At 39.7% G+C, this 26,498-nt stretch overlaps 6 protein-coding genes across 6 annotated transcripts; 1 reads left to right on the forward strand and 5 right to left on the reverse strand.

Annotated features, from left to right (window-relative positions):
- The first annotated feature begins 484 nt into the window (after positions 1-484).
- Positions 485-1,954, forward strand: LOC121809196. Its single transcript, XM_042209736.1, has 2 exons — positions 485-723; positions 1,389-1,954. The coding sequence occupies exons 1-2, from the start codon at positions 675-677 to the stop codon at positions 1,952-1,954; spliced, it is 615 nt and encodes a 204-aa protein (XP_042065670.1). The 5' UTR covers positions 485-674.
- Positions 1,955-2,592: 638 nt separating this feature from the next.
- On the reverse strand, positions 2,593-3,474 carry LOC121809197. Its single transcript, XM_042209737.1, has one exon. It carries the CDS (start codon positions 3,472-3,474, stop codon positions 2,593-2,595), a length of 882 nt encoding a protein of 293 aa, XP_042065671.1.
- A 235-nt stretch (positions 3,475-3,709) lies between these two features.
- LOC121807416 (ATP-dependent Clp protease proteolytic subunit 5, chloroplastic-like) lies at positions 3,710-6,889 on the reverse strand. The gene is made up of 9 exons (XM_042207643.1): positions 6,639-6,889; positions 6,484-6,564; positions 6,160-6,277; positions 5,982-6,074; positions 5,624-5,669; positions 5,471-5,543; positions 4,962-4,996; positions 4,774-4,862; positions 3,710-4,193 (listed from the first exon to the last, which is right to left on the reverse strand). Exons 1-9 carry the CDS (start codon positions 6,764-6,766, stop codon positions 3,993-3,995), a joined length of 864 nt encoding a protein of 287 aa, XP_042063577.1. The 5' UTR covers positions 6,767-6,889; the 3' UTR covers positions 3,710-3,992.
- A 671-nt stretch (positions 6,890-7,560) lies between these two features.
- Positions 7,561-10,623, reverse strand: LOC121807412 (receptor-like protein kinase ANXUR1). Its single transcript, XM_042207637.1, has one exon. It carries the CDS (start codon positions 10,323-10,325, stop codon positions 7,650-7,652), a length of 2,676 nt encoding a protein of 891 aa, XP_042063571.1. The 5' UTR covers positions 10,326-10,623; the 3' UTR covers positions 7,561-7,649.
- Positions 10,624-14,280: 3,657 nt separating this feature from the next.
- On the reverse strand, positions 14,281-14,954 carry LOC121807417 (ubiquitin-40S ribosomal protein S27a). The gene has a single exon (XM_042207644.1). It carries the CDS (start codon positions 14,891-14,893, stop codon positions 14,423-14,425), a length of 471 nt encoding a protein of 156 aa, XP_042063578.1. The 5' UTR covers positions 14,894-14,954; the 3' UTR covers positions 14,281-14,422.
- A 5,664-nt stretch (positions 14,955-20,618) lies between these two features.
- Positions 20,619-24,079, reverse strand: LOC121809198 (eukaryotic translation initiation factor 5B-like). The gene is made up of 5 exons (XM_042209738.1): positions 21,761-24,079; positions 21,563-21,670; positions 21,377-21,477; positions 21,169-21,259; positions 20,619-20,636 (listed from the first exon to the last, which is right to left on the reverse strand). The coding sequence occupies exons 1-5, from the start codon at positions 24,077-24,079 to the stop codon at positions 20,619-20,621; spliced, it is 2,637 nt and encodes an 878-aa protein (XP_042065672.1).
- Between the last annotated feature and the right edge of the window lie 2,419 nt (positions 24,080-26,498).

The following is a 26,498-nucleotide window of genomic DNA, read 5'->3' on the forward strand; positions in this document are numbered from 1 at the left end:
GCGGTGTCGGCCTCCCCATTTTTGACGATTTCCCAAAGCCCTTGTTGCATCATCACGGCCTTCATCTTCAATCTCCATAGACCGAAGTCATTCTTGCCCGTAAACTTCTCCAATTCGAATTTCGCCGTAGACATCGCGCCGATTTCTTTCCCACAGACGGCGCCAATTTGAAGAATCAAATACAGAATCGACGCGAGATTCACGAACAAATGTGGGACGATATTATTACGAATACAAAGCAAACGAAGGCGATTACAACACACTATCACTTAGCTCGCTACTCAATCGGAGAAAACAACTCGATTGTGGATCACTCACCTAGCTAGCTCAAGAATCACAAAGTGTATTCACTTCTCTATCTAGTTTCTTGAATCACACGAATATATGGAGAAAAACAAGATGTGAAACTGAAAACTGAAAAACTAGTCGTTGTAACTGAACGAGCTGTTCAAATACAACGGTTGGTAGCCGAGCTTAATCGAGCTTGGTGTTGGAGAAGGTTAATCGAGTTCGGTGTTAGCCGAGCTTAATCGAGTTCGGTGTTAGCCGAGCTTAATCGAGTTCGGCCGTCAATAATGACTTGGGCCGATGGTTGGTCCAGCCACACCAAAACCCAACACATCCCATAACTAATCAATAATATTTTCTCACAAGATCTAATTCGACACCACAAAATGCAGCTTCTCTCCGCCGTCGCCGGAATTCTTCTCCTCAGCTTCACCGGTAATGCACACAAATAGTATCTCATTAAACTTCCTATAAATTTTGTATGTTTTCTTACAAAAAAGTAATGTTTGCACCAAATTTTATTTCTCCATTTTACTACCATTTATACAAATTAACTCCTACCAATATTTTTAAAATTGCGTATTCAATTTTTATTGAACTGATGCCTAAAAACAATAATAAAAAAGGATATTGGTCTCTAAAACCATGAACTTTGGTCAAATGATATTTCCCACGAACTTTGAAATTGTTCTAAAAAATCACAAACTTTACGTTTTGTTCTTATCTCTCATGACAGCCCAAATAAGATATTTTCGGAAAAAATCTTATTATACGTGGACAACCGTAAAATATTTATGATATTTTAGATTACTTTTTAAGTTCGTGACAAATAGGATAAAATGCTACGTAGAAAATCACGTTGATTTAGTAGTGTCAAGTAGGATAAAATATGCACGGAAGTTTGTTGGTTATGATGAGTGACATGCCATAGGAAATAAAAAACAAAATGTAAAGTTTGTGATTTTTTAGACCAATTTCAAAGTTTGTGGGAAATACCAAAATTTGACCAAAGTTCATGATTTTAGAGATTTAGGGATCAATACCCCTAATTAAAAATAATCTCTACTAATACTATTATTTTCTATCTCTTGAAATAATAGCTGAGAAATGCCGGGACTTAGCCGGAGGCGAGCATCCGTGGCGGAGCCGAGAAGAGAGATTCGCCTTCACCGACTGCTTCGACATGGGCGTCGGCACCGCGGCCTGCGTGGTCAAGGAGATCATCAAGCTCTACCTCTACTACGCCCGAGCGGTCTACGTCCAGCGCCTCCGGTCCGAGGCGGCGCAGAAGGCTCTCACGGCCAACCTGGACGCCGGCAAGGACTTCGCCGGCGCGTCTGCGGCGGCGCGTGAGGCCGGTGAGGTGGCGGCGGGGAGGGCGAAGCGGCACGTGAGGCACGTGATGGGGCCGGTGCTCTCGGCTGGGTGGGACTTGTTCGAGACCTTGTATGTGGGCGGCAGTGCTGCCGAGGCGGTTGTTCGGTCGGTGGGGACGTTGGCCGGCGCGTACGGCGGGGGGATCGCCGGAGAAGGGAGGATGGGGTGGGTGGGGTTTGTTGGGGGGAGCCAGGTGGGGGGGTGGGCGGGGGGGAGGGTGGGGCTCATGGTGTATGATGTGTGGAATGGTGTTCGGTTGTTGCTTAATCGCATGCATCGTCTCTTCTAATTATTTATGATTTGTTTGATTGTTGAAAAAATGATCAATTTCTAATTTGTTGTAATTTCATGCGTGGTGTATGATATCATAATCATATGGTTTCTTTTCAAATAAAAGGTGTTGGTAACTTTGCATTCATTTATTATCAATAAGCAATTCTGAATTAATTAAGATATGTGAAGAACATTTAGGAAAGATGTACGAAATGTGGTTTAGACTTAGAATATTCTTTTAAAATAGTCAATGACACGTAAACAAAAACAATTATTTTGCCGTATGAATTTGTGAATCGTCAACAAAAGCTACTAATGCTTTACTTTTAATGTTTTGGGAAATGGATCATTAGTCCTCTAAAAATAAGAAAATCACTAAACGCTATCTGGGTACTTTTAAAACAATATGTATGAAACTATTATTAAAATTATACTATAAGCATTCCCGATCTCTTTTCGACTCTAAATAAATTTAAATAAACTTAGGTAAGAGCCTAAAAGAGATTGTTTATCTTCAAAACATAAATTTAAAGAATAATTTCCTCTTCATAATTGAGTACATAATTTGTCATAATAACTCAATATGATAGTATGAAAATTTTCAACAAGAAAGAATAAAATAAATTAAAAATCAATAATTGAGAGAAGTCAAAGTCAAACCTTATCATCATTAGGCCGACTCTCACTCGTACGTGTCAAGATCGCAACCGTCGAAATCAAGCCTTTGACCACTCTAACCATCCCAACCGTCACAGCCACGTAATACAACCACCACCCAACAAAATCCACCACCCCAATCCCCACCATCATCTCCCTCTTCACCTCAGCCACCACCACCAGCGCCTCTACCTCCTCCCTCAGCCGCCACCACCACAGCCCTCCGTAGCTCAGCCCCACCACCGCCTTCTCCAGCCGCCCCTCCACCCTCCACCCACCCCCGAATACCGTGTCGTCCACCACCGGCTTCACCACCGCCTGCCGCCAAAACAGCATGATCTCGTGCAGCCCAAAGAAGAACACCATTCTGCATATGAAGCTGCCCTCCTCCCCGAAGCTCGAGCCCTCAACGCCTGCTGCTACGGTGCCTTCGATCCCAACTCCCACGCAGAGCTGCAGAGCTGCGAGAAACAGCCACGACACGTACAGCCGCGGCCGCGTCAGGGGCTCGGCCAACGACCAGCCGGGAAATGTGGTTTTTCCGGTTAGTGCGTAGGAGAGGGATGAGACGCTGATGATCGAAACTGTAAAGTGGAGGATCGTGGGGGTTTTGGAATATAAGAGGTATGCGGCTATGAAAGAAACCGGGGGTGTCGGGGATTGGTCCTCGGAGACGGAGAGGAGGTAGTGGGCGGTGGCAAGACGGGCGAGGAGGAGGAACGACAAGGGGAGGAGGAGACTGAGGAGGGTGGTGGTGATGATTTGAAAAGGCTGCCTCACGAAGGCAACGGCCGTTGTGGCAGCACAACGGACTCTGGTGGTGGTGGTGGTGGCTGCGACAGCATTTTCTTGAACATATTGTAATTGATTGAGCTCCATAGGAATAATTTGGATTTGAATAAGATAAAGTTGGATTTTAGATATAATAGATACATGCATATTTATAATACACATAGGGTGTGACGTAAAGTGGAGGGCACGACCTGGTTGACGGCATGCATTACCATGATGCTTCTTTTTTATTTGACTTTTCATAATTTTTGAATGGTATACCCATATAACAATGTTGATTTCATAATACTATAATAATAATGATGATGAGCAACAACCTGGATTCAGATAGAAACACTTTCTCATTTCAAATAGAAACCAACTAATCCTACAATTTTTAGGGAACATGAACACTACGGCAAAACTGACTACGTAGGACAACATTAAGTTCATCGAATATAGCTAAGTAATAATCGTACACGGGTGCACCTGGATAGGAACATTCATAGTATAATGTTGATTCTAAATTTTCCAGCGGTATAGTTGAAATCAACAAAACCCGTGTTTTCGGTTATGGAATCAAGCATCGACCAGAAAGAGGGAGGAGTATGAAATGAACCTTGTTGCTATTCTGCTACAGCTGCAAGCGGCTGGAGGGCTTTGAGCGGGTTCAAGATAACACCATCTATGAGGCCATACTCTTTGGCTTCTTTAGCACTCATGAAGAAATCGCGATCTGTGTCTTGGTTGATCTTCTCTAGGCTTTGACCGGTGTGGTATGCCAAATATCCATTTAGATTTGCTTTGTGGTGCAACATTTCGTTTGCCTGCAATAAAGAATAGCGAGGATTAAGTTGTGGTTTTCATCTAAAAAGAAGAGATTAATGATGTTACTGAGTGACTGAGTCGTAACATTAAGGATCTGACAATAAGACTGGCTAATGAGAACAAAATCAATTTTATCTCAATTGAATTACTATTAGACAACCATCAAACTCTTCTCCATTCGAGCGCTTCTTCACTTGAATGGAGTAACAGGTGATATCTTAACAAACCAATAGCTAATTTAGCTATAACCTAACAGGGGGAAGTATCTAGGCAGCACAAAATGCGAGAGATCAAATGGAGCTGCAACTCAAGTAATAGTGCATTTGAAGCAATAGTACAATGTAATCTCATTTATCAGACCTCAATAGAAACATGTTTTCACAGTAGAAATAAATCCAAAGAATTCTAATACTACTATGTTTGTACTTATATAAATGCATACTCCACCCTTTCATTTCACTCCTAATTTCAATCCTAAGTCCTAACCACCATGCCATAAACAGAAGTTACCAACATAAAGCAAACACATCTAGCTGACAGCCAAAGTTATAAACAAAACACCAAAAATGATGAAATAACCTGAATATCAATATCAGTCTGCCCACCCTGTGCTCCACCAAGGGGCTGGTGTATCATTATCCTTGAGTTAGGAAGACTATATCTTTTTCCTACAATTATCATCAACAAGACAGAGTATAATACCATTCAAGAAAATTAGAAAACTGTCATAGAATCCTTAAATGACCAAAAGAAATGAAATGATCTACCTTTTGTACCAGCACTTAGAAGAAAAGCTCCCATACTGCGCAATAATAAAGATGCAACATTAGAAAGACATCTAATAATAAGAATTCACAAGCAAAGTGCCAAGAAGCAACTAAGCAAGTATTAAAAAAATTTAAGGGGTAACAACACATCTATGACCACATAATGAGAGAGGTCAGATGGGTGTAAATGGTAACTTACAACAGCTATATAATTTCTATATATTGGATGTACATGCAAAGGGCATAACCCACCCTCTCTCTCACTACCACTGGAAAGCCCGAATGAAAAAAGTAACATAAACATGCAATCTACGAATTCCAGTCAGCATAAAGTCAAAATATCTAATCACCAAGCAATATGCCAGAGACTATCTGCCTGTTGAGGCTCTTTCCTTTTAATTGATTTATTCAAAATTGAGTCATTGGTTTTTATAACTCCAAATTTTCCCATTAATTGTGAACATGATTTTTCAGCGATTTTTTAAAACCAAATAAGCTATAGAACTCACCTAGCTGCGAGCCCCACACATACGGTTGAAACATCAGGCCTTATGTGCCTCATAGTATCAAAGATAGCCATTCCTAGAAAGTTAAAAGAAAGCAGTTAAGTTATTTGTACACTCAGCTACCAGATAATGGAACTATTAAACAATACATCGTACCAGCTGTAACTGATCCACCTGGAGAATTCACGTACATGACAATATCCTGTTCAGTATGATACAAATTAAACGTTATATAGTCACAAGTGAATAGTACACGAATATATTCGTCAACACTGAGAAGAGTAAGCAGTCATCATCATAGCACCATTAAGTTCATTGTTCTAATTTCCAGATATAACACCCGAGTGAAACTACTAATGGAGCTAACACCAAACAGACCTTTGATCTGCTTTGGTTAGGAAACAAGCCAACAAATATTACACATGGTAAAGAAAACAATTAAACAATCAAAACAAGAGTAGCAGTCTCAAATATGTGTCTCCATAAGTGTAAGCCTGACGAAAGAAAAACACACCTTAGTCGAATCAACAGCGTCAAGATACAGCAACTGAGCAACAATGATGTTCGCCATGTCATCATCAACGGCTCCACCACATCGTATTATCCGCTGAAATACCAACAAGGAGTTACAACTATAGCAGTGGGACTACTAAACCATACTCTCTGGAAATTTCAGCAAATAACAATCTCACATATTGGAAAAGTTGGCTAATAACACTCATAAAACGTTCTTGGACCATCGGAGGCGGGCCCTGCCCCCCTTGAGCATAAGCAGGGAAGTATGGCGATGAAGGGATATGTAAATCATCCCTAAACCACAAGAGCAACACAGTTATCACCAATTAGTCAAATACTCGCTCTATAAATTAAATAGACTGTATTATTCGTTAATGCTAGCATAAATTTCTAATCACATTGACAGACGAAATTAAACCAAGGAGCTAAGAAAAATCACACACAATCGAAAAAATATTAAAATAAATAATAAAATAGATAAATTCATGTAAAACCCTTACCTAATCGACCAAAGACCATCGCGTGAGGTCTTCTCCGGAGTGTACACAGCCTTCGCCGACGAATTAGAATTCTTCAGCTTCCTGAAAAATTATAAGATTAACGGGGCCTAGAAGGATAAATTAAATTGTGAATCAGTTCAATTAATCGATGGTACCTGGAACGGAGGGGTTGGAAAGGTAGAGATACGATTTTGGCGGAGGAAGAAAATGTGTTTGGTGAAGAGAGAGATAGAGAAGAAGAGTTGAATCTGAGAGAGGAAGAAGATACGCAAGAATGTGCCATTTTTCAGAAGATATGCAGCGGCAGCGGTGGAGGAACGGAGGCTTATCTGTTTAAACGGCGGCGACTGTGAGTGGAAGAGAAGACTGGCGTGTTGAGAGATCTCTCCCCCCTTCTCGAATATTGAAAAACTAAATTTGAATATTGATAAATTAAATAAGATTAATTTTAGTTTGAATTAGAAATAAATTTGAGATCATGGATGAATTCTTTCGTTTTTTTATATTTACATGTTATAGTTAAATAATAGTAGTACTACTTTATAAATAATTTAAAAATAGTACTATAAAATTCTAAGTAGTTACATTGATAAGATTAAAATGAATTTAATTGCTTGGAAATACATTCCCATATTTTGGGAATTTTATTATTCAATTGAGCCTAATTCAATTTTAATTGTGAATAACTCGGTTTTCACGAGTCTGATGTTTATATATAAAGACATCGCATTACTATATATTTTTCCTTTTTAATCATAATTTGGACCATTACAAAGATAAAACAATAGCTTTCCAACGGAACATTAATTTCACATCAAAATCAGTAAAAACAATATTGGAAAATGAAGTTTGAACTTCGCTATATTCTGAAAAATTTAAAAGTTCATGTAGTACTTTTTTTTTAACAAAAAATGAGTTGGTAAAAAATAAAAATGTGATTAATTTAAGTACATTTAATTCATAAAATATGACGTTTCTTATGGTTTAATTAAAGAGAAATCTTGCCAAAAAATAAATTTTTGAAATGCATTACTCCACCTCCGCAAATAAAAAAATATAACCTCCAAGTTGATCATCTGCATGCTAATTCCACTCATAAATTCATCGAGAACATCAATACACACCGGAATCTTGTGATCAATATATGTTATATATATATACATACATCAACGACCCGTAGGGTTGATAATCTGTGAGAAAATCTCATCTGGATTATCACTCTCGTTCTTCGATTTCCTTGCTTCCTCATCATCATCATCATCTTCAATATTAAGAATGCTTCTATGCATAGCCATGATGCTATTCTGATCGATCTGTCCTTGGAAGTCGACGCTTCCCGTCGCAGCAGATTCGCCTCTTTTGTTGTCAGGATTTTCATGTAGCTGTAGAGCGAACTCTAGATTCCACAGCACATCGCCCATTGACGGACGATCCGTGCCGTGATCAGCCAAGCATTTCTCTGCCGTTTCCATGAACTTGTTCAAGCTCTCTTGGTTCATTTTCCCTTGCAGTTGTGGATCAATGATCTCCTCAAGCGTTCCATTTCTCGCACACCTCATCGCCCAATCGGCGAGGCTCACTTGCTCCTTTGGCAAGCTAGGGTTCAGCACTGGACGGGCGCATAGAACCTCGAAAAGCACCACTCCGAACGAGTACACGTCGGATTTTTCGGTTAGTTGTTGTCGCCTGAAATACTCTGGATCTAAATACCCGAAGCTGCCTTTCACCACTGTGCTGACGTGGCCTTTATTCATGTCCGGGCCCGTCTTCGACAACCCGAAATCGGACATTTTAGCCACCCATTTGTCGTCGAGGAGGATGTTCGTGGTCTTGACGTCTCTGTGGATGATGGTGTATCTTGCTCCCGTGTGGAGGTAATGTAGGCCTCTTGCTGCTCCGATGCATATCTCTAGACGTTGTTTCCATGATAGAATGACTTTGTTGCCCTTGTAGAGATGCTCCCTTAGCGTCCCTTGCCCCATGTAGTCGTACACTAGAATCATCTCACCGTTATCCTCGCAGAATCCGATCAACGAGACGAGATGTCGGTGCCTGAGCCTCGAGAGCATCTCGATTTCCGTTTGGAACTCGTTGATCCCTTGGTCAGAGGATGGATTTGACCGTTTTACGGCGACCATCGTGCCTCCGTCTACCACGCCCTTGTACACTTTTCCGAAGCCTCCCACGCCGATGACGTTGGACTCGTCGAAGTTCTTGGTAGCGCCTATGATCTCGGTGAGGCTGAAGTAGCGGCAGTTGCACGCGGCGTCAGACGAGATGGTCATGCCCTGGCTCCGGCCCGACATGGAGGATTTTATGGTGGTGGAACTCGTGTTCGAGTTCCATGATATAGGTAGCCACGTGGTAGCGCCATCGCCTTTTGGGCCTCTTCGTTTCCTCTGGTAAACGAAGAGGCAAACGACAAAGGCGAGACCGAACGCGACGGCCCCACCCGCCCCCGTGATGATCACCGTGGTGATGGCGGATTTCTCCTCCTCAAACGACGCGGGCCCCATGTGACTATCCTGGTACCTCCTCATGAGGTCAGAGATGGTTGGATTGGGGCCCGCGAGGTTCCTTTTGGCCACGTCGCTCAGCTTGAAAATCTCAAGTCCGTTGAGGAGGACGTCGGCGAACTGGGACCTCGCGGACTCTGTGGGGTGCAGGGACACCCAGAGCTGGGAGCCCGAGTCGGCTCCGACTCGAGCCACAAAGTCCTTCTTGACCGGGGTCGCCGTGGCCATGGTCATGGCGAACACGTCGACGTCGTATTCGGCGGTTTTATTGTTGATGTATATATTGAAAACTCTCTGATTCGACCTCGTCATCTCGGAATCACACCAATGGAACCTCACCATGTACATGAAATTCGGATCAACCTCGAAAATCCATGTGAGATTTGATATCTTGTTCACATCCTTGTATGCTCCCATTGATCTATAGGTCGAGTACACATCCAGTGGGGCCATGAAGGGAGGCATTGTTTTATAAGCAACGCTCACATTAGCAGCCACCGCAACTCCCGTGGCCGCTCCGTACAGATAAACACTATCATCATACCAACTCCGCATCAATCCGCCGGAATCATTCACCGGTGAAACATACTGACCGCCGACATTCAACCTAAACATCGTCTCCATGCTACTGTCGCCGATCGGCACAGTTGTCGCCCCGGTAGCGTCAACACCCGCTCCAACGGTGCCAGCGAGCGCCGGATCCGAATCGAAGATCGCAGGGATCGGCAAAACCTCAATCCCGTTCACGAACGCAAACGCGCCCGCGGCCGGCGTGAACGTGACGTCGAGCGTTGGCGAATCCGACGGCGCGAGGAAGAATTCCTTGATGAAATACGCCTGAGAGAGCGCCTCCGCTGACATTGAGGCACTGAAATTGTTCAGCAGCGTCACGCCGCCGGCCACGACGGCGAAGTAGGATTTGGAGATGTCGAAATTAGGGTAGGATGAGGGGTAGAAATGGAGGCGGAGCATCGTCCGAGATTTCGTATCTTTGATCGGGAATTGGTATTTGCCTTCCGATTGGAAGATCCTCGCTGTCATATAAGGAATTTCCGATGGCAGTGACGGATCCTGAACGCCAGATTTCGCAGCGACGGATCTGGCGCCGGCGGAGAGGAATTTGTCATCTGGATCCCAGGAGCGGCCGTCGGCGTCTTTGGCGGAGGCGGAGGAGCCGCCGCAGCTGAGGATCAGAGGTTTGTCTTGTGCGTGGGTTGTGTGAGAGAGAAGGGAAATGGTTGCTATAGAGAGAATAACATTGATAATGGTGTGATTGTGATGTCTAACCATGACGGCCTGAAAACATGAGCGAGAAACTTTTGGCATACAGAGTTTGGGTTTCTGTATGCCTTGTTTTCTGCTTCTTGTTTTGTTTTAATTTTCTGATATCTTTTTTTTTTGAGATTTCACATAATTTTTTCTTTGAAATTGTTGTTAGGAATTTGAGGTCGACCATTTCTTGGTAGGTTCTAATGATTTTGGGTTTTGTTTTTCTTTATTTGTTATTTTATTTTATTTTTATTTTTTTCGATGGTTTTGTTTTTCTAAGGATTTTGTGGTGGATGTGAGTGAATATCTCAGTCTTGTAATGCATATACGGAGTACATACTTTTTATAGTATATATATCAGGAAAAATTACAATATTATAAATAATTTCAACATAGTATTTTGTACGGTCTTAAATTGTAACACTGGTTGCATCTTCAAAATTTGTTCTTGATATTGTCAGTTTAAATATCTTTACTTTCTCTTATCACTTTTTTAATTTCTCTTATAAATAGATATCTAGTGGTGGACATAGTAATAAAATTTGGTGATATACACAAAGGATCTCAGATCTCTTTTTGTATAGTATTAATACAAGTACGTACATTATTATATTTCTAGTTTAAAGATACTATATTAAAAAAATACTAGTATGATTTTTGATAAGTTCGAGATATTCTTAATGTTGAAATATGCGTGGTCATGTTTCTAAACTGGAAAATTGCAAATTTTTCATCAACAAGTAATATAGTAAATGTTACTCTATAGTCTATACTACTCCTATATAGTAGGAGTATTTAATATTTTAAATAAATTAAACTAAAATGTCAAATGGAAATACCTCTTTTGTTTTGAGATAAGGAAAACAAATTATATTCACAACTATAAAAATCACAAGACATATTTCAAATATCTTTGGGAGTAAAAAGCTGGTATATTATTTTTGATACAAGTGTTCATTGTAAAACATACATTTATACACCTCGATGTAGATATGATTGTTGTAAGAAACTAAACTAGGAGTACTTGGCAAAGAGTTTTGATCCAACGGGCTAGATTGATCAAGAAGGGCGTATACACAAAATAACAAACAATGGTCCAACTCACTATCCCCTGCATCCATCCATTCAAATAATATTCATTTACTATATGCTTCAGCTAATTCATTTCAATTTTGTATACATCCTCCGTCCACAACCATTTTGACATTAAATGATGAAGCGTTTATGTAAAATTGGTAAAGTATAAAATAGAGAAAAAAAACTTAAAATATTACCACTCTCTTTGTTCCACCATAGTTACGGCGTCAACACATAATTAAAAAAAACGTTTATTATGTTAAATGGAAAGAGAGAAAGGGTAAGAGATAGGGAAAAAATGAAGAGAATAAAGTAAAAAAGATAGAGTAAGAGAGAAAATGTAGTAGGAAAGCAAAGTGGGTTAATTATTGTCGGAAATGAATAAACTATGAGGGAACTTCGCAAAATAGAAAAATAACTCAATTATGTGGACCAGAGGGAGTATTAGTTTGTAGTAGTGGTTAAATAAGTAGTAGAAAGAGAAGAAAAATGGTAGATTGGTGTTATAAAGATAAAAGAAGATTAATTTTTGTTGATAAAACATGAACATTGATTGTGGACGAATAAAGTATGAACCAAATGTACTATACATACCTCCCCAAAAATCTCAACATTAGTTCCGGGATAGTGTGACACACCATACATAACCCAATATATATACGCACCATACATGTGACAATCTAAAAAATTGTGTATTAGGGTATTTGCAAATTTTATCATCTACTTACTTACATAAGGGAAGCAACTACTTTATCAAGACTACCTACCCTTTTCATTAGGAGAGAACTTCTCATCTAAGATTAACTGCAACACCCCCACGCTGCATCCAAGTAAAGGAGGCACCTAAACATCAACAAATTCATTATTTATTTACTAACATTTTTAAAGTATAATGAATTGATATCAATGGCACCGGTTTGGTAGACGACGAGATTGACTCTCTAATGTAGGCCGTCGATGAGAAAGAAGCATGCAGGAGGCGAATAGAGAGAAAGAGATGGCCGGCCATCTCAATGTGTTAGTGTTTGTGTTTGATTTTCTCTCACTACTGCAACCTATAGCTGTGCTTGTTTTGTTGCGTGGAAATATGGAAGGAGAGGGAAAGATCCAGGAAGCCTCTGCATCTTAGAATTTGTTGACTCTACCTCATCCACACAAACTACTCGTCCTTCACCATATCTTTTGAAAAATATTTTTCTGATACTTTGATCTCAAGCATTATCTTTCTACTGTTTAGTCAATTCACACACATTGCCTTCGTATTAATAATAATGCAAATTTGATAATTTTAAAAATTAATTATAATAGAAACTTTTGAAAAAAATAAATTAATTAAGTGATTGAAAAGAGATGAAGTACTTATAATACAGTACTCACATACCTTACTAGTACTTCACTCCCTAATTTAATTTCAAAATCCATTTTTCTTCTTTTCTTTTGTTTTTTAAATATGGTAGAATTGGGCTTTCGTGAGCCCATCCCACTAAATATGACTCCCAAATTGTATATTGATCTCACTTTACATTTTTTTAATTAATAGGAGTACAGACAGTATTATACATACAGATTAGCGTTGAAAATTATACTCCTACTTCGCAAATCACTATTGTATGGATTTCTTATGTATTTTCATTTTCCCGGCTTTTACATACATGAGAAATCATTCAAACACAAAAAAAACTCCAGCTTAGAACAAAAAGAATGAGAAAACGAAATACAAGACGGGCACAGATATACTCTATTACAACCTTGGACTCCTAAGTCCCATTTCAACGAAAAGGATATGTTGAGTTTATTTCACATTGAATATTATGGATGATACTGTTGGTAATCACAATAGCTTTCTAATTAGTTATAGTTGATTATAATAGAGATCGAATCTTGTGTTTTGTATACACTTATATAGGGTACGGTGCAGAGAGAGGGGTGGATAGCCATCTTGCAAACAAACGAGTCAAAAATCAAACTGGGATGGATTTTGAGTGGTCAAGTAGTTTGATGAGTCAAGTTGTAGTACATGATCCTTCTTGCCTTCGATATTAATCATTGTGGATTAATTCCTATGTGTCGTTCATTTGCTTTCATTCATTTATCAATTATCATAGCAATTTTATACTATGATTGGTCACACTAAAATGAAGTAGATGATTTTGTACCAACACAATTTACTGAGTAAACAGAAAAATCAGCTCAATAAATATAATATTTCTTGATCAACAAAGGCGTGTTTTTGCAAGTCTTGTGGAGTAGTAGCGCACACACGACATTTCAGATTGTTATTTCACTCCCGTACTTATTACACCATTTATACATCAACAGAATAGCCAGAAAATAATTATTACCACACTTGCACAAAAACAGTTTGAATTATTAAAATTTTATATTAATTTTGGAATAATTGTAAAAAATAATCTAAATTGTTACATGCAAACAATTGTTTTACCAAGCGTTTTGACGAGTTAAATTACAACAAAACTATTCTTACAACATTCATATGCAAAATTCAATCATCATAGTGAGTAGAGTACAGTATTACCACAAAACTAGAGTATTACAACATTTTGAACAAAAAAGTTTCAGCTTGACGCAATAATTCAATGATTATAAATATAGTATAAGTTCCAATACATTTTGAATCATGAAGATTATAATTAACCAAGTTGGTTTCTTGTATCCAAACCAAAAGAATTTACATAAACAAATACTAGTATGACGCTATTGGTTTTAGACAACAAAATCAAAAGAAAATAATTAATCAGTGCGTAAAATGTACTCCATATTCGAGGATTGAATCAAAGAATTTACAAAACAAAAAATATTTATATTAATCAAAGAAACTCAACATCTCAATGGAGAATAATATTAATCATTGACGATTAGATAGGTTAACATTATAACAGTGATCAATAAGAAAATAGATTTAGCAGCAAAGAAGAAGCAAAAATCAAGCAGATTACCATTGAAATAAACAGTAAAACTGATTTAAACTCAAGGTCTCAACAGATTACCCAAAAAACGATAAATCCATGTCCAAACACTAACAACGGTAAAATCCTCAGCATAAAAAACCCCTAAATTCAATCTCCACCGGCCTTATTGTAGACATAGGTCAAGCCACACTTACCGCAGTAATGGCGGTCAAAATGATTCGCCATAAACGTCCCGGCGCCGCACTCCGCGTTGGGGCACTCCTTCCTGAGGCGCTGCACCTTTCCCGAATCGTCGACCTTGTAGAACTGGAGGACGGCGAGCTTCACCTTCTTGTGCTTGTGCTTGATCTTCTTCGGCTTGGTGTAGGTCTTCTTCTTGCGCTTCTTCGCGCCGCCGCGGAGGCGGAGGACGAGGTGGAGCGTGGACTCCTTCTGGATGTTGTAGTCGGCGAGGGTGCGGCCGTCCTCGAGCTGCTTGCCGGCGAAGATGAGGCGCTGCTGGTCCGGCGGGATGCCCTCCTTGTCCTGGATCTTGGCCTTGACGTTGTCGATGGTGTCGGACGACTCCACCTCCAGGGTGATCGTCTTCCCCGTTAGGGTTTTCACGAAGATCTGCATCTTCGCGACCGCCGCAGAAGAATTAGGGTTTTGCGCAATGCGTCTTTGTGTGTGAAAATAGAAATTGGGGGTGAATGAATGGCGAGTGTCTGTTTATATATGGATATGGAATGAGGGCTGTCAGGGTTTGTTTGTTTATGGGCCGAACTCATCATCAGATTGGTTGGGCTTCATTTACTCTAGGCCCATTAGCTCCATTTTTAACTGTTACAACAGAGGCATTGTGGAGTTGTCTCACTTTTTTCTACAGGCTAGCCTATAAAAATCGACACTTTTTGATAAAAAAAAAAAAAAAAAAAACCTAATAAGATGGACCATATTTTACACTGCTTCTATTATTGTCCACCTTATTAATTGAGTCATTTTTTATATCATCAAAAGGTCTCCAAACCCAGTATTCTTCTTATGTTAGCTCAGGCTTAAACTTTGAAGTACACTTAACTAGTAACTATTTTTTTGCAAAGTCTTCTCTAAATCATTATGACGAAGAAGGTAATTTCAATCTACACAAAATTCAAGAGAAAAATAGTGTGCAAGAAAACCTCAATTTTGGGATAGTGGACACCAAAGCTCTCCTCGAGTACTTACGTTTCCAAAGTTGACAAAAGGCTACGGCATTTTTCACTAAATCTTGTGTACGTCTTTTTGAAGGGTTGGTTTTCATGCTAGGCTTAGCCATCATTTTGCAAAGCCATCATGCTATTTCACCACAATCGGTTTCTACTTCAGTATGTGAAATAAGCTTTCGATAATACAAATTATTTTGAGTACTAATTTTTTTTTATAGAATCTGTTGACCATCCTGTGTTCTTCTGAGTACTAATTTTCTAGTAAACTTTTCTAATTTAAACATGATAAATAACTTTTTCACACTTATCTCCATGATGACTTGAAACCTGGCCTTATTGTGTGGAAGACAAGCATTTTACCAATTGAGTTGCGCTTTTTCGGGTAAACTTTTTGTTGGAATAAGGAAATTAATTAATTGGAGAACAAGAAGGCAAGGGATGAAGATATGGCAAGAATATAGAAGGAAATCAATGAAGATTATGGAAAATCAAATAAAAAGGATATTAGTATAATTAGAATATATTTTCCATGTTTAGCTAGAATTAGAGTCTATATATACTTGTGTAACCATGGAGCGAATAGAATCAAGTCATTCACAATGTAGTCTTTAAAGTTCTCCCTGTCTTTTACTTTCCGCAACAATCTTTTATTTTCCGCATTATATTTTCCAACATGGTATCAGAGCAGCTAATGATCCTTCGTTAGTTTGTTCAAAACCAAAAAAAAAGAGGGTTCCTTTTAATCGGAGTTCTTAAACCCAAATATCACATACAGTTGCACCAAATATTCTGCTTGTGGAGGAATCACCACTGTTATATTCCCACAATTTACAAAGTTCTCCACCCCATATTTTTGTTCAAGAAATCAAGACAGAAGAAACAATTCCAAGTTCCTATCAAGTTTTGGAAGAAACGGGACTGCCAAGACGAAGAACGGCGGGCAGCAGCTGCCCGAACTAATCCGGACAGCAGCAACGGGGTGACCTCGGCGAGCTCCAGCAGCCGATGGCGGACAACGGCGAGAAGTAAGGCTGGCGGGCGCTGGCAGAAGCGGCGAATCGATTACCCGCCGTAGAGATCGAGAGCCCAAAGATGGGCGCCTTGAAGGCTGCCGAGAAGATGGCCACAGAGAATGAAGTATCCCATCGAGAAGAGCTCACGGTGGCCGGACGATGGACTGGAGAGGTTGCTGCCTGCTTCTTGGTGACCGGTTGAAGGAGAAAGAGCAATTAAAGATTGCAAATTGGATAGATACTACTGGTTACTGCAAAGTGATATCAGAAGTTTAGTGTCTGCTTGTACCGATACCACTCAGGGATTGGAGTTGAAAAATAAGGAAGTTGTATCCAAGCTGACGTGAATTGGTAAACCTAGATGGAAGAATCCCCACGGATTCGGAAACAGATAATGGTGATGAAAAGATAACACTTGCTACTGACCATGTAAAGACGGCTCGGAAGCTAATACTTGCTGCAAGATGAAATCAAGATATTGGTATGGTGTTTCAGGAATTGCCCGGTAGAGGGGGAGAGGAAGTACACTCTGAACAATTCCTCTCTGCCTCTTCGAACATATGAAAGAACCAGTGGGAAGAGGTTGCCGTGAAGGTAGCAGCCCGAGTCTCCAATCGAAGAAAACAGAGGAGTCATCGGTTTGTTCGGCCGAGAAGCTTGTGTCAGCTTCAAGTGGAATCCGTTACATAGGGAGAAAATGTCACCGAAAAGCTGATACTATGGAAGTAGTCACCGAAAAGAGATCAGTTGGCTGGAGAAAATAACATTCGTGAGAGGCTGCGGACTCATGTTATAATGGATGAAACGTTTGGCCGAGGGGGAGATATCAGCCACTGCCAAACGATTCAATCTCCGAATCAAGGAGATAATTGCCGAGGACGAAGGCGGAGCAGCCAACGTCTGTGCAGCGAGGAGGAGAGAGCTAATGCCGCCGCCACACAACTGCAGTTAAGAGTTGGTGGGAATGGGATGTCGTCGAGAGGACGTTGAGAACCCATTGCCATAAGATGATGTTAAAGGAACAACCGCGGGAAAAGCAAAGCCAATAAGAGAAGATGATGCCTTCTTAAACTAAATGGGAGAAGATAGTGTCACCACACAGAGATGGGGGACGCACAATGGCCGCGAAGCGTCGGCTGTTGAGAATTAGAAACTGGATTGAAGGAGTGATTAGAGAATTCTCACCGTGGAGAAATGAGCAGACTTCGGATGGACGATTAAAAGTATTGTCAGAAAAGAATGACATACGGAGTAGAGACTCCATATAGTTCGGCGATTACTCGTCGGAGGTAGCATGTTTAGAGTGTATGTCACCGAGAAAAGACTCATGAATAAACATAAATGAGACTGATGATTTCACGTCTTCATTGTTAAGGTCTCCAAAAAGGAGAAATAAATTTTGGCCTAATGGTTATTAGGCTCAAGAAATAAAAGAAATGAATGGGCTCAGAGTTTGAGCTCAAGAAATAAAAGAAATGAATGGGCTCATAGTTTGAGCTGGAATGGACCGAGAATGGTCTGAATGAGCTCCTCGACAAGAGTCAAAACTGTCAGAATGAGCTCCTCGACAAGAGTCAAAACTGTCAGTCAGAATGAGCTCCTCGACAAGAGTCAAAACTGTCTGAATTAGCTCCTCGACATGAGCCAAAACTGTCAGTCATAGATAAAAAAACTCCTCGACACGAGTAAAAACTGCCAGTAAGAAAAAAAAATGATTTGACTCTTTGATATGAGTTAAAACTATCTAAGATGGCTCCTAGATATGAGCAAAAACTATCTAAGATAGCTCTCAAATATGAGTAAAAACTGTTTAGACAAGCTCCTTGACACGAGTTAAAACTGCCAACAGAAAATTGAAGAGCTCCTTAACACGAGTTAAAACCGTCAACAAAAAATTGAAGAACTCCATGAAATGAGTCTAAATTATCAATGATGAATGAAGAGCTCCTTGAAACGAGTCTAAACTTTCAATAACTCTTTGAAACAAGTATAAATTATCAATGATGAATTGAAGAAGCTCTATGATACGAGCATAAACTGTCAATGGAAATTGAAGAATTCTTAAATACGAGTATATACGATATATCAAACTAAAGATCGTGCAAGTTAAGTGCCGAAAAAGTCGACATTCAACTTGAGGGGGAGTGTTGGAATAAGGAAATTAATTAATTGGAGAACAAGAAGGCAAGGGATGAAGATATGGCAAGAATATAGAAGGAAATCAATGAAGATTATGGAAAATCAAATAAAAATGATATTAGTATAATTAGAATATATTTTCCATGTTTAGCTAGAATTAGAGTCTATATATACTTGTGTAACCATGGAGCGAATAGAATTCAAGTCATTCACAATGTAGTCTTTAAAGTTCTCCCTGTCTTTTACTTTCCGCAACAATCTTTTATTTTCCGCATTATATTTTCCAACACTTTTCTAATTTAAACATGACAGATTGTTGGCCAATCCTTTGAAGTAAGTTGTACTGTTTCTTCATCCTCCCCGCTCGCTCAGTATTCATACATATAACATTGCTTTTGGTGTAAATATAGCACTTACTGGTGGTTAAGACCTTTACTTGTTTTTCCTTTTCCACAATTATGGATATAGGTTTCATACTACTGTTTCTTCATCATCCCTGCTCATTCATTTTTTTTTATCTTCAACAGTTCGCTTAAAAGATGTTCAGTGATGACTCGCGGCATATCTAGCCTTTTTGTTACTGGTTATATTCGCAAGTAAACGTACCAGTAAACTTGTTCCAATATTGTCCATTGGCCATCCTTTGCCTATAATCTGATATACCTTTTGATTATTTTATGATATTTCCTGTGTATATTTTTCTTATGCCACCTTGACTCATTTTCTTATCTATCATCAATCAAAGTTGATATAATATAAATCTAGTGTCTTTTTGAAGGGTTCATTTTCATTATGGTCATCCAGATGTTTTCGATCGACTATTTCACCTGACAAGAGGAGGACTAGGAGTGAGCAAAGCCTCCAAGGTCATCAACCTGAGTGAGGACATATTTGATGGTATGACCAAAATGATAGTGCTACTTGAACTTTCTTTGTAGGATGGTAAATGATTTACTTGTCGTGCAGGGTTCAATTCTACCCTTCGTGAAGGAAATGTGACCCATCATGAATACATACAAGTTGGTAAAGGAAGGGATGTAGGACTCAACCAAATATCTCAGATTGCCAATGGAAATGGTGAACAAACATTAAGTCGTGATTTATTGACTTCTTCCGAATGTTGTCATGCTATTTCACCACAATTGGTATGTGAAATAAGCTTTAGATCTTACAGTTATTTTGAGTACTACTTTTTTGTAGAATCTGTTGACCTTCCTGTGTTCTTGTGGCAGCATCTTCCTTCCTGTATGGTCGGTCGCGTTTATCTTGTTCTTAGTGGCCTTGAGAATGGGCTCAGTAGTCTACCAGGAATTCGACAAAAATAAGCCTCTTGAAATCGGTTTTCTGATGGCTCTACCTATGTTGATGGAAATTGGACTGGACGAACTGCATTACGCGAATTTATACTGATGCACTTGCAGTGTAAAGACACATTATTATGGGAGGACATTACGGTGCAAAATATAGGCCAACTGGCCGTGGGTTTGTGGTGTTTTGCTGATAACTATCGGCTATACTCTCGGGTGTGTATCGTCAAATGATTTGTGTTTAAAAGTAGAAGCAGCACATATCTTGCATATAATAACATAACATGAATCAGTGTGTGAGTTAATTACTAAGTACTAGTAGTATGTTACATGGAATTATGGTGTATGAACTATTATTTCAAAATTATAAAAGAACAAGATAAATTCTTCGTAATAGGCATCTAATTTAGCATGGTTAGTGTGTTTTCGTGCACGAACAATTATTTCCAAATTAGAAAAGATAAAAAGTAAATTCTTGATACATGGGAAAGATTCAGACCAAATATTTCATGGAAGTTAAATATCTAGTCTAGTGCAAACGATATAAATATAGGTCAAAGGGAAACATGGCTTGGGCTAAATATCTTTTGAAACTTCAACCATTTTACAAAAGTCGCATGGCCAAAGCAAGAAAGTAACGTACATAATTTGACTAAAATAACAGGAATTAGCAAAAACATTTGAACTACTAACTATATCATTCACGAGAAGTAAACTGTTTGATTTCAAAGACATCAATTAGTAGATAAACTCCAACATGTAACAAGTATCCATGTCAAACATAGTTTCGAGTGGTATGCTAAAAAGATCAAAAGGCCTAACTCATATCACCAGGGTATGTGCAAAAGCCAAACTCATATCAGTCATGTATGTGCATAGTGGAAGTACCAAGTGGAATTTGTTAAAAATAGGTGTCAAACAGATCTGAATTCACCCCATCATGACCTTCCAAGCTTCAATAATTTCGGACAGGCAGAGGTATCCACAGATTTAAGAAGTGGACACTTAATCGTCGCCTTGGACAGCTCTCCACAACCCTTCAGCTCAAGTGATTTCATACTTGCAGACTATAGAGAGTAGACTTAGCTTCGGGCAGATTCCCAACTCCAAAGACTTAAGACGAGGCTACCATTAAAAACTTGATGGTAAGAAAACAAGATAAGGAAAGATAGTTTGGACTCAAAAGTATGTTAAAATTGACTATTATGAAGTATCATTCTCATTCTAATGCAGGTGAGGGAACAAACCTGCACTTCCTCACTATATGTAAGCCTTTTAATCATCGTCTTCTGAGCCCACTGGACCAGCAGTAACAGTAAATCTGGGATACCCTCGCCACTGTTGACAATTACCAACAAGTCAGAAATTGCATAGACTTATAGCCTAGTAAGAGAGAACTTATGAAATAGTAAACCAGATAGAAACATATAGTAGCAAAACACTTATTAGAAAAACCTTATGGCACTTGTTGGTACAATGTTTTGTGTTTCCCCCATTTCTTTGTTCTTATAGTACAACTCAGTATTGAGGCCTTGCTCCTTAAACTGGGTGATAACCTGTAGCAGAAAAACGCATTTCATAAGAAAGAAATTGGTGCTGAGACAGTGAAACCTACTAGATAAGGCAAGAGATAAATATGACCTGGGTTAGCCTCATGTTAAATTCAATCATGACATCTTTTGATTGTTGCTTAATTGCCTTTCCTATGGGTGCATTAGGGCAAGTCTTCCAGCCATAAAGTCGGTCCACCTATATTGCCAGACAAGAAATACCTAATGAAAACAGAGTAACAACATGGGTATAAAGAATTCAGCATCGACAAGATACGGGGTGACTCACTTTGTTCAAGGCAATTACAAAGTCTGTTTTTCCACTTTTCAAAAGATTGAGTGACTCGATTGTCTGTGGTTCCAACCCATGCATTAGATCAACAACCAAAATTGCAAGATCACATAATCCTGATCCTCTAGTACGCAACTTGGTGAAAGATTCGTGTCCAGGGGTATCAATCACTAACAAACCCGGGACATTGAGCTTTGCATCAGCTTTCAGCTCCTTTGTTCTCTCCCGTATATTCTCGGCAGGGAAATAAGTTGCTCCAATTTGCTGTGTTATCCCACCTGCCTCACCTTCTTGGACGTGTGTACCTCTAATACAATCAAGCAACTTCGTTTTTCCAGCATCGACATGACCCATAATACAACATATAGGAGACCGAAGGTTTTGTCCATTGTGAACAGGCTGATCGTCATCAGCTCCTATTTTGTTATTCTTGTCATGATCAGAAGAATTCTTTTTGTTGTTCTTTTCATTGCCATCTGCCTCAGAGTTCTTTTGAACGTCCACATTCACCACCGTTGGTGGCATAACTGAAGATACTTTCAAATCCAAGCCAATTAGTTTGCTTGCATGCAGCTCAGCATCTTGAGGTGCAGTCCCTATGTTCTTCATATCCTTCTTAGGTAAGGGTTCAGATTCAGAACCAACTTCTTCATCGGCAAATACACTTTTTCCTGGTAACGTCAAGTCAGCTTCATCCCAACTTTTGGCATCCCAGTCTTCATCATCATCTTCTTCTTCATCATCAACAACATCAGTTACCTCAGATTTAACTGGTGCATTCGGAGACTCCACTTCCTCAACATTCTCTGCTTCAACAGAAGCCAACTCCGACACAACATCTTCTCGAATCACTTTTGCATCTGTGCTCTCTCCATTTTCTGAAATAGCTGCTCCATTAGATTGGTAGTGGGGCTTGGATTTTTTCTTCTGGTACAGAGGTCTCCTTGGAGGCTCTCCAGTGAGTAGATCCAATTTTGCATTAGCTAATATTTGCTTCCTCATTGCCTCTAACCTCCTAGCCTCTTCTTTCTGCTTCCCTGTAAGAAGCTTTCCTTCTTGTTTTTTCTTGAGGAGCTTCTCCTTCTTTAAGCGCTTTTTCTCTTCAGCTAATCTATCCAGTTCTTCTTGTTTAAGCCTTTCCTCTTCTTCTTTTCTCAACTTCTCTTCTTCTTGCCGTTTTTTTGTCTCTTCAGCCTCTTTTAGTTTAGCAAGTCTCTCCTGCATCTCCCTGACATGCTTCGGGACTTTCTTACCAGTTACTTTACTATTTGTATCTTCTGGTTTTTCTTCCACGGCAGATGCCTTCTTCTCTTTGTCTTTGTCCTTCTTCTTTTTCTTCTTCTTTGATGTTGCAGTCTCCACACACCCCTCCTCTTCAGCCTCCTCTTGTTCTGCAGGTTGGTTCTGTAACTTCTTCTCTGGAAGAGGTGCAACTGCAGAATCTTGAAGAGGTTTAGAGAGAGAAGGTCCGGCACCAAGATCAGCCAGGATCTTGTCTAGGTCCTCTTCTTCCTCTAGAAGATTTTTCCCACCTTTCTTTTTCTTCTTTTTGTTTTTCGAAGCTACTTCTTCATTGTTTGGCTTGTTATCCTTAGAATCACCACCATGCTCAACAATATCATCACCAAATCCAATTCCAGCTGCAGTACCATCATCAATATTCTTCTTTTTTGAATACTTCTTTTTGCCTAAAAATTTATTTGCAAAAATATAATCCTCCTGGTCACCTTTTCCAAAACCATCTTCACCCTTTGAAAAAGATGCATCATCATTTTCTTCTTCAAGCAATGCAGAACTGAATGATGTCTTCTTTGAACCCTTTGATGACTTCTTCTTTTTACCAGTGAAAGTAATACAAACATCATCGTCGGAAGTCTCATCATTATCTCTGCACTCTTCCTCTCCAGCAAGCAATTCGAATGCAGAAAACACACTCTTTTTACTCTTAGAAGGCTTCTTCTTCGCAGAAAAAGAAATGCCAGGCAAGCCTAATGCTTCATCCTCATCATCTGTTTCCTTACTATCAGCATCATCATCTACTCCTAACAACCCAAAATCTGAAACACCAGCACGTCTGCTATCTCCACTCTTTTTTGCCTTTGCCTTTGACTTCTTTTTTGTCACACCAAATGTAATTGCTGCATCATCACCCTCCTCTTTAGGAATAACAGTTTCCTCAGATAATTCAGTTATGACAGAGTATTCATCATCATCTATCACAAACCCCTTCTTATTTGATTTACCTGCCCCGCTATCCCCAGCAGAGGCGCTGGCAGAATTCCACGAATGGACGTTATGGAGGAACTTATCCGCCATTTGTACCCGAAAAAAAAACGTTTCCAGATAAGGGAAAGACGCGTCAGGCTATCGCGTGTTTTAACTAAACACGCATGAGGCTCTCGCGTGTTTAGTAAACACGCATCACGTTGTCGCGTGTTTCAATTAAACACGCATCACGCTCTCGCGTGTTTGCCTTGGATGAAAACCGAAGCTTCTGCCCTCTTTCTTCACTCCAGCGCTCCCCCTCTGCATGCGAGAAATCGGCGAAAACGAAGAGAAATCGACGAAAATCGAAGTCTCACGCTCTCGCGTGTTTGCCTTGGATGAAAACCGAAGCTTCTGCCCTCTTTCTTCACTCCAGCGCTCCCCCTCTGCATGCGAGAAATCGGTGAAAACGAAGAGAAATCGACGAAAATCGAAGTGAATCCGACATCTAGCTACTCCCGAATCTCTTTTAAGTGTTGTTAGGTAAGTTTTTACCCTTAATTTCATTTTTTGTTGGTTATAGATTTTTTTTTTTTTTTAAATTAACTTCATATATTTATATCATATATATGAAGGAGAAAATTACAAATCAACTCCTATAACAAGGAGGAAAGACAAATTACGCCACCCAGGGTTCGAACTCGAGACCTCCAGGATGGACGCGGTATCCAGCACCTTTTACCGCTAGGTAGAGATGCCCACGGTTCGAAAACCGGCGGTTCCGGTTCGGAACCGCCGGTTCCGGTTTTGGCGGAAGCGGAACCGGAACCGGACCGTGAGGCTATTTCACGGTTCCGGTTCCGGTTCGAAAACCGGGCGGTTCCGGTTCCGGTTCGGAACCGCCGGTTTTCCGGCGGTTTTGGCGGTTCCGGTTTTTGAACCGGCGGTTTCGCCGGTTCAATTATTTTTTTTTTTTTTTTTAAATTTGAAATTTGGCTTTATACAACAAATCGGAACAAGACAATGCATAATTCAAGCACAAATAAGACGAATAAGGAGAAAATGAAATAAATTTTATTGATTTTGAGTTGTAACGGACAACGATATATTACAATTTACAATACATAAGTATACAATACAACAACATACAACAATGTAATATAATTTACAAGTGTCGTCGGGCGTCGGCTCGTCGCCTCGTCGGACTCGGAAGGTAAATTTAAAAAAAAATGAAATGGGGGGGAAAAAGGAAAAATTGAAAAGGGCTTGAGATCAACTTAAACTTTCAAAGTTAAACTTTTCAAATTTAAGTTGAGTTGCCTACGTATCCACAATTTTATTGAGGAATCAAAGCCCACGTAGTTCTCTTACCTTGGGATCAACCCTTTTTTCTTGCAAAATGTTGCCCATTTTCTAAGCAAACACATATCAACACGCTATATACACATTGCTGCATTTCTAATAGGGGCAATTTGATCTTCCAAAGCAATCAATGCATCTCGAACACACATAGTCAGAATATTATTCAAGCATCTAGCATGGAAAAAATTAGTACTAATAGATAGTTTGTTCTGATTTTTTCCATGCTAGATGCTTGAATAATGTTCTGACTATGTGTGTTCGAGATGCATTGATTGCTTTGGAAGATCAAATTGCCCCTATTAGAAATGCAGCAATGTGTATATAGCGTGCTGATATGTGTTTGCTTAGAAAATGGGCAACATTTTGCAAGAAAAAAAGGTTGATTCCAAGGTAAGATTTCATAGATCATTCAGGATGCGGCTAAGTTGTACTTGAAGATCATTAAAATATATTCCGCATTTGATATTTATCAAATGGGGAATATATTTTAATGATCTTCAAGTACAACATAGCCGCATCCTGAATGATCTATGAAATAGGGGGGGAAAAAAAAAATTGAAAAGGGCTTGAGCTCAACTTAAACTTTCGAAGTTAAACTTTTCAAATTTAAGTTGAGGTGCCTACGTATCCACAATTTTATTGAGGAATCAAAGCCCACGTAGTTCTCTTACCTTGCTTACCTTTTTGGTCGGCAGTGCTCGCCGTTCACCGCCCCCGTCGACTCATTGCTAATGTTGAGTGCTATCGCTTCTGACCTCGTCATCGCCATCGGAAGAAAATTCTTCACCATCACTCTCTACACGGAAGTCGAAATCCGGCTCTTGTGCTCTCATGTCCGCCTTTGCCCAATCGTCAAGTAACATAGTGGCTTCCATGTTCTTGGCGGAGAGATTGCTCCTTTTGTCGTCTAGGACACAACCGCCGACACTAAAAGCTTGTTCAACGGCGACGGTGGAAGCGGGAACGGCGAATATCTCCTTAGCCATGATGGAGAGTATCGGAAACTCTTTGTCATGTGTTCCCCACCAATTAAGGACGTCAATTTGTTGAGTAGGAGGACATGCATCTTGAAAAATAGAGCGCGATTCCAAATATATATCTAATTCACTAGTCGCTCTAGTCCTATTGGTTGTAGTACCGTATAGATCTTGCAATTGTGATACTACGT

Source organism: Salvia splendens, chromosome 6, assembly GCF_004379255.2.
Source record: "Salvia splendens isolate huo1 chromosome 6, SspV2, whole genome shotgun sequence".
NCBI lineage: Eukaryota > Viridiplantae > Streptophyta > Magnoliopsida > Lamiales > Lamiaceae > Salvia > Salvia splendens.

What these genes read in the sequence shown, in the direction of transcription:
- LOC121809196 (XM_042209736.1), top strand. Translation starts at nt 675, where the DNA reads ATGCAGCTTCTCTCCGCCGTCGCCGGAATTCTTCTCCTCAGCTTCACC. An exon ending in TCTTCTCCTCAGCTTCACCG is followed by an intron (nt 724 to 1,388) that starts GTAATGCACACA and finishes TTGAAATAATAG; the next exon opens with CTGAGAAATGCCGGGACTTA.
- LOC121809197 (XM_042209737.1), bottom strand. Translation starts at nt 3,474, where the DNA reads ATGGAGCTCAATCAATTACAATATGTTCAAGAAAATGCTGTCGCAGCC.
- LOC121807416 (XM_042207643.1), bottom strand. Translation starts at nt 6,766, where the DNA reads ATGGCACATTCTTGCGTATCTTCTTCCTCTCTCAGATTCAACTCTTCT. An exon ending in TTCCAACCCCTCCGTTCCAG is followed by an intron (nt 6,565 to 6,638) that starts GTACCATCGATT and finishes ATAATTTTTCAG; the next exon opens with GAAGCTGAAGAATTCTAATT. An exon ending in TCTAAGTGCTGGTACAAAAG is followed by an intron (nt 4,863 to 4,961) that starts GTAGATCATTTC and finishes TGATAATTGTAG; the next exon opens with GAAAAAGATATAGTCTTCCT.
- LOC121807412 (XM_042207637.1), bottom strand. Translation starts at nt 10,325, where the DNA reads ATGCCAAAAGTTTCTCGCTCATGTTTTCAGGCCGTCATGGTTAGACAT.
- LOC121807417 (XM_042207644.1), bottom strand. Translation starts at nt 14,893, where the DNA reads ATGCAGATCTTCGTGAAAACCCTAACGGGGAAGACGATCACCCTGGAG.
- LOC121809198 (XM_042209738.1), bottom strand. Translation starts at nt 24,079, where the DNA reads ATGGCGGATAAGTTCCTCCATAACGTCCATTCGTGGAATTCTGCCAGC. An exon ending in TTGTAATTGCCTTGAACAAA is followed by an intron (nt 21,671 to 21,760) that starts GTGAGTCACCCC and finishes CTGGCAATATAG; the next exon opens with GTGGACCGACTTTATGGCTG. An exon ending in TTAACATGAGGCTAACCCAG is followed by an intron (nt 21,478 to 21,562) that starts GTCATATTTATC and finishes TTTCTGCTACAG; the next exon opens with GTTATCACCCAGTTTAAGGA.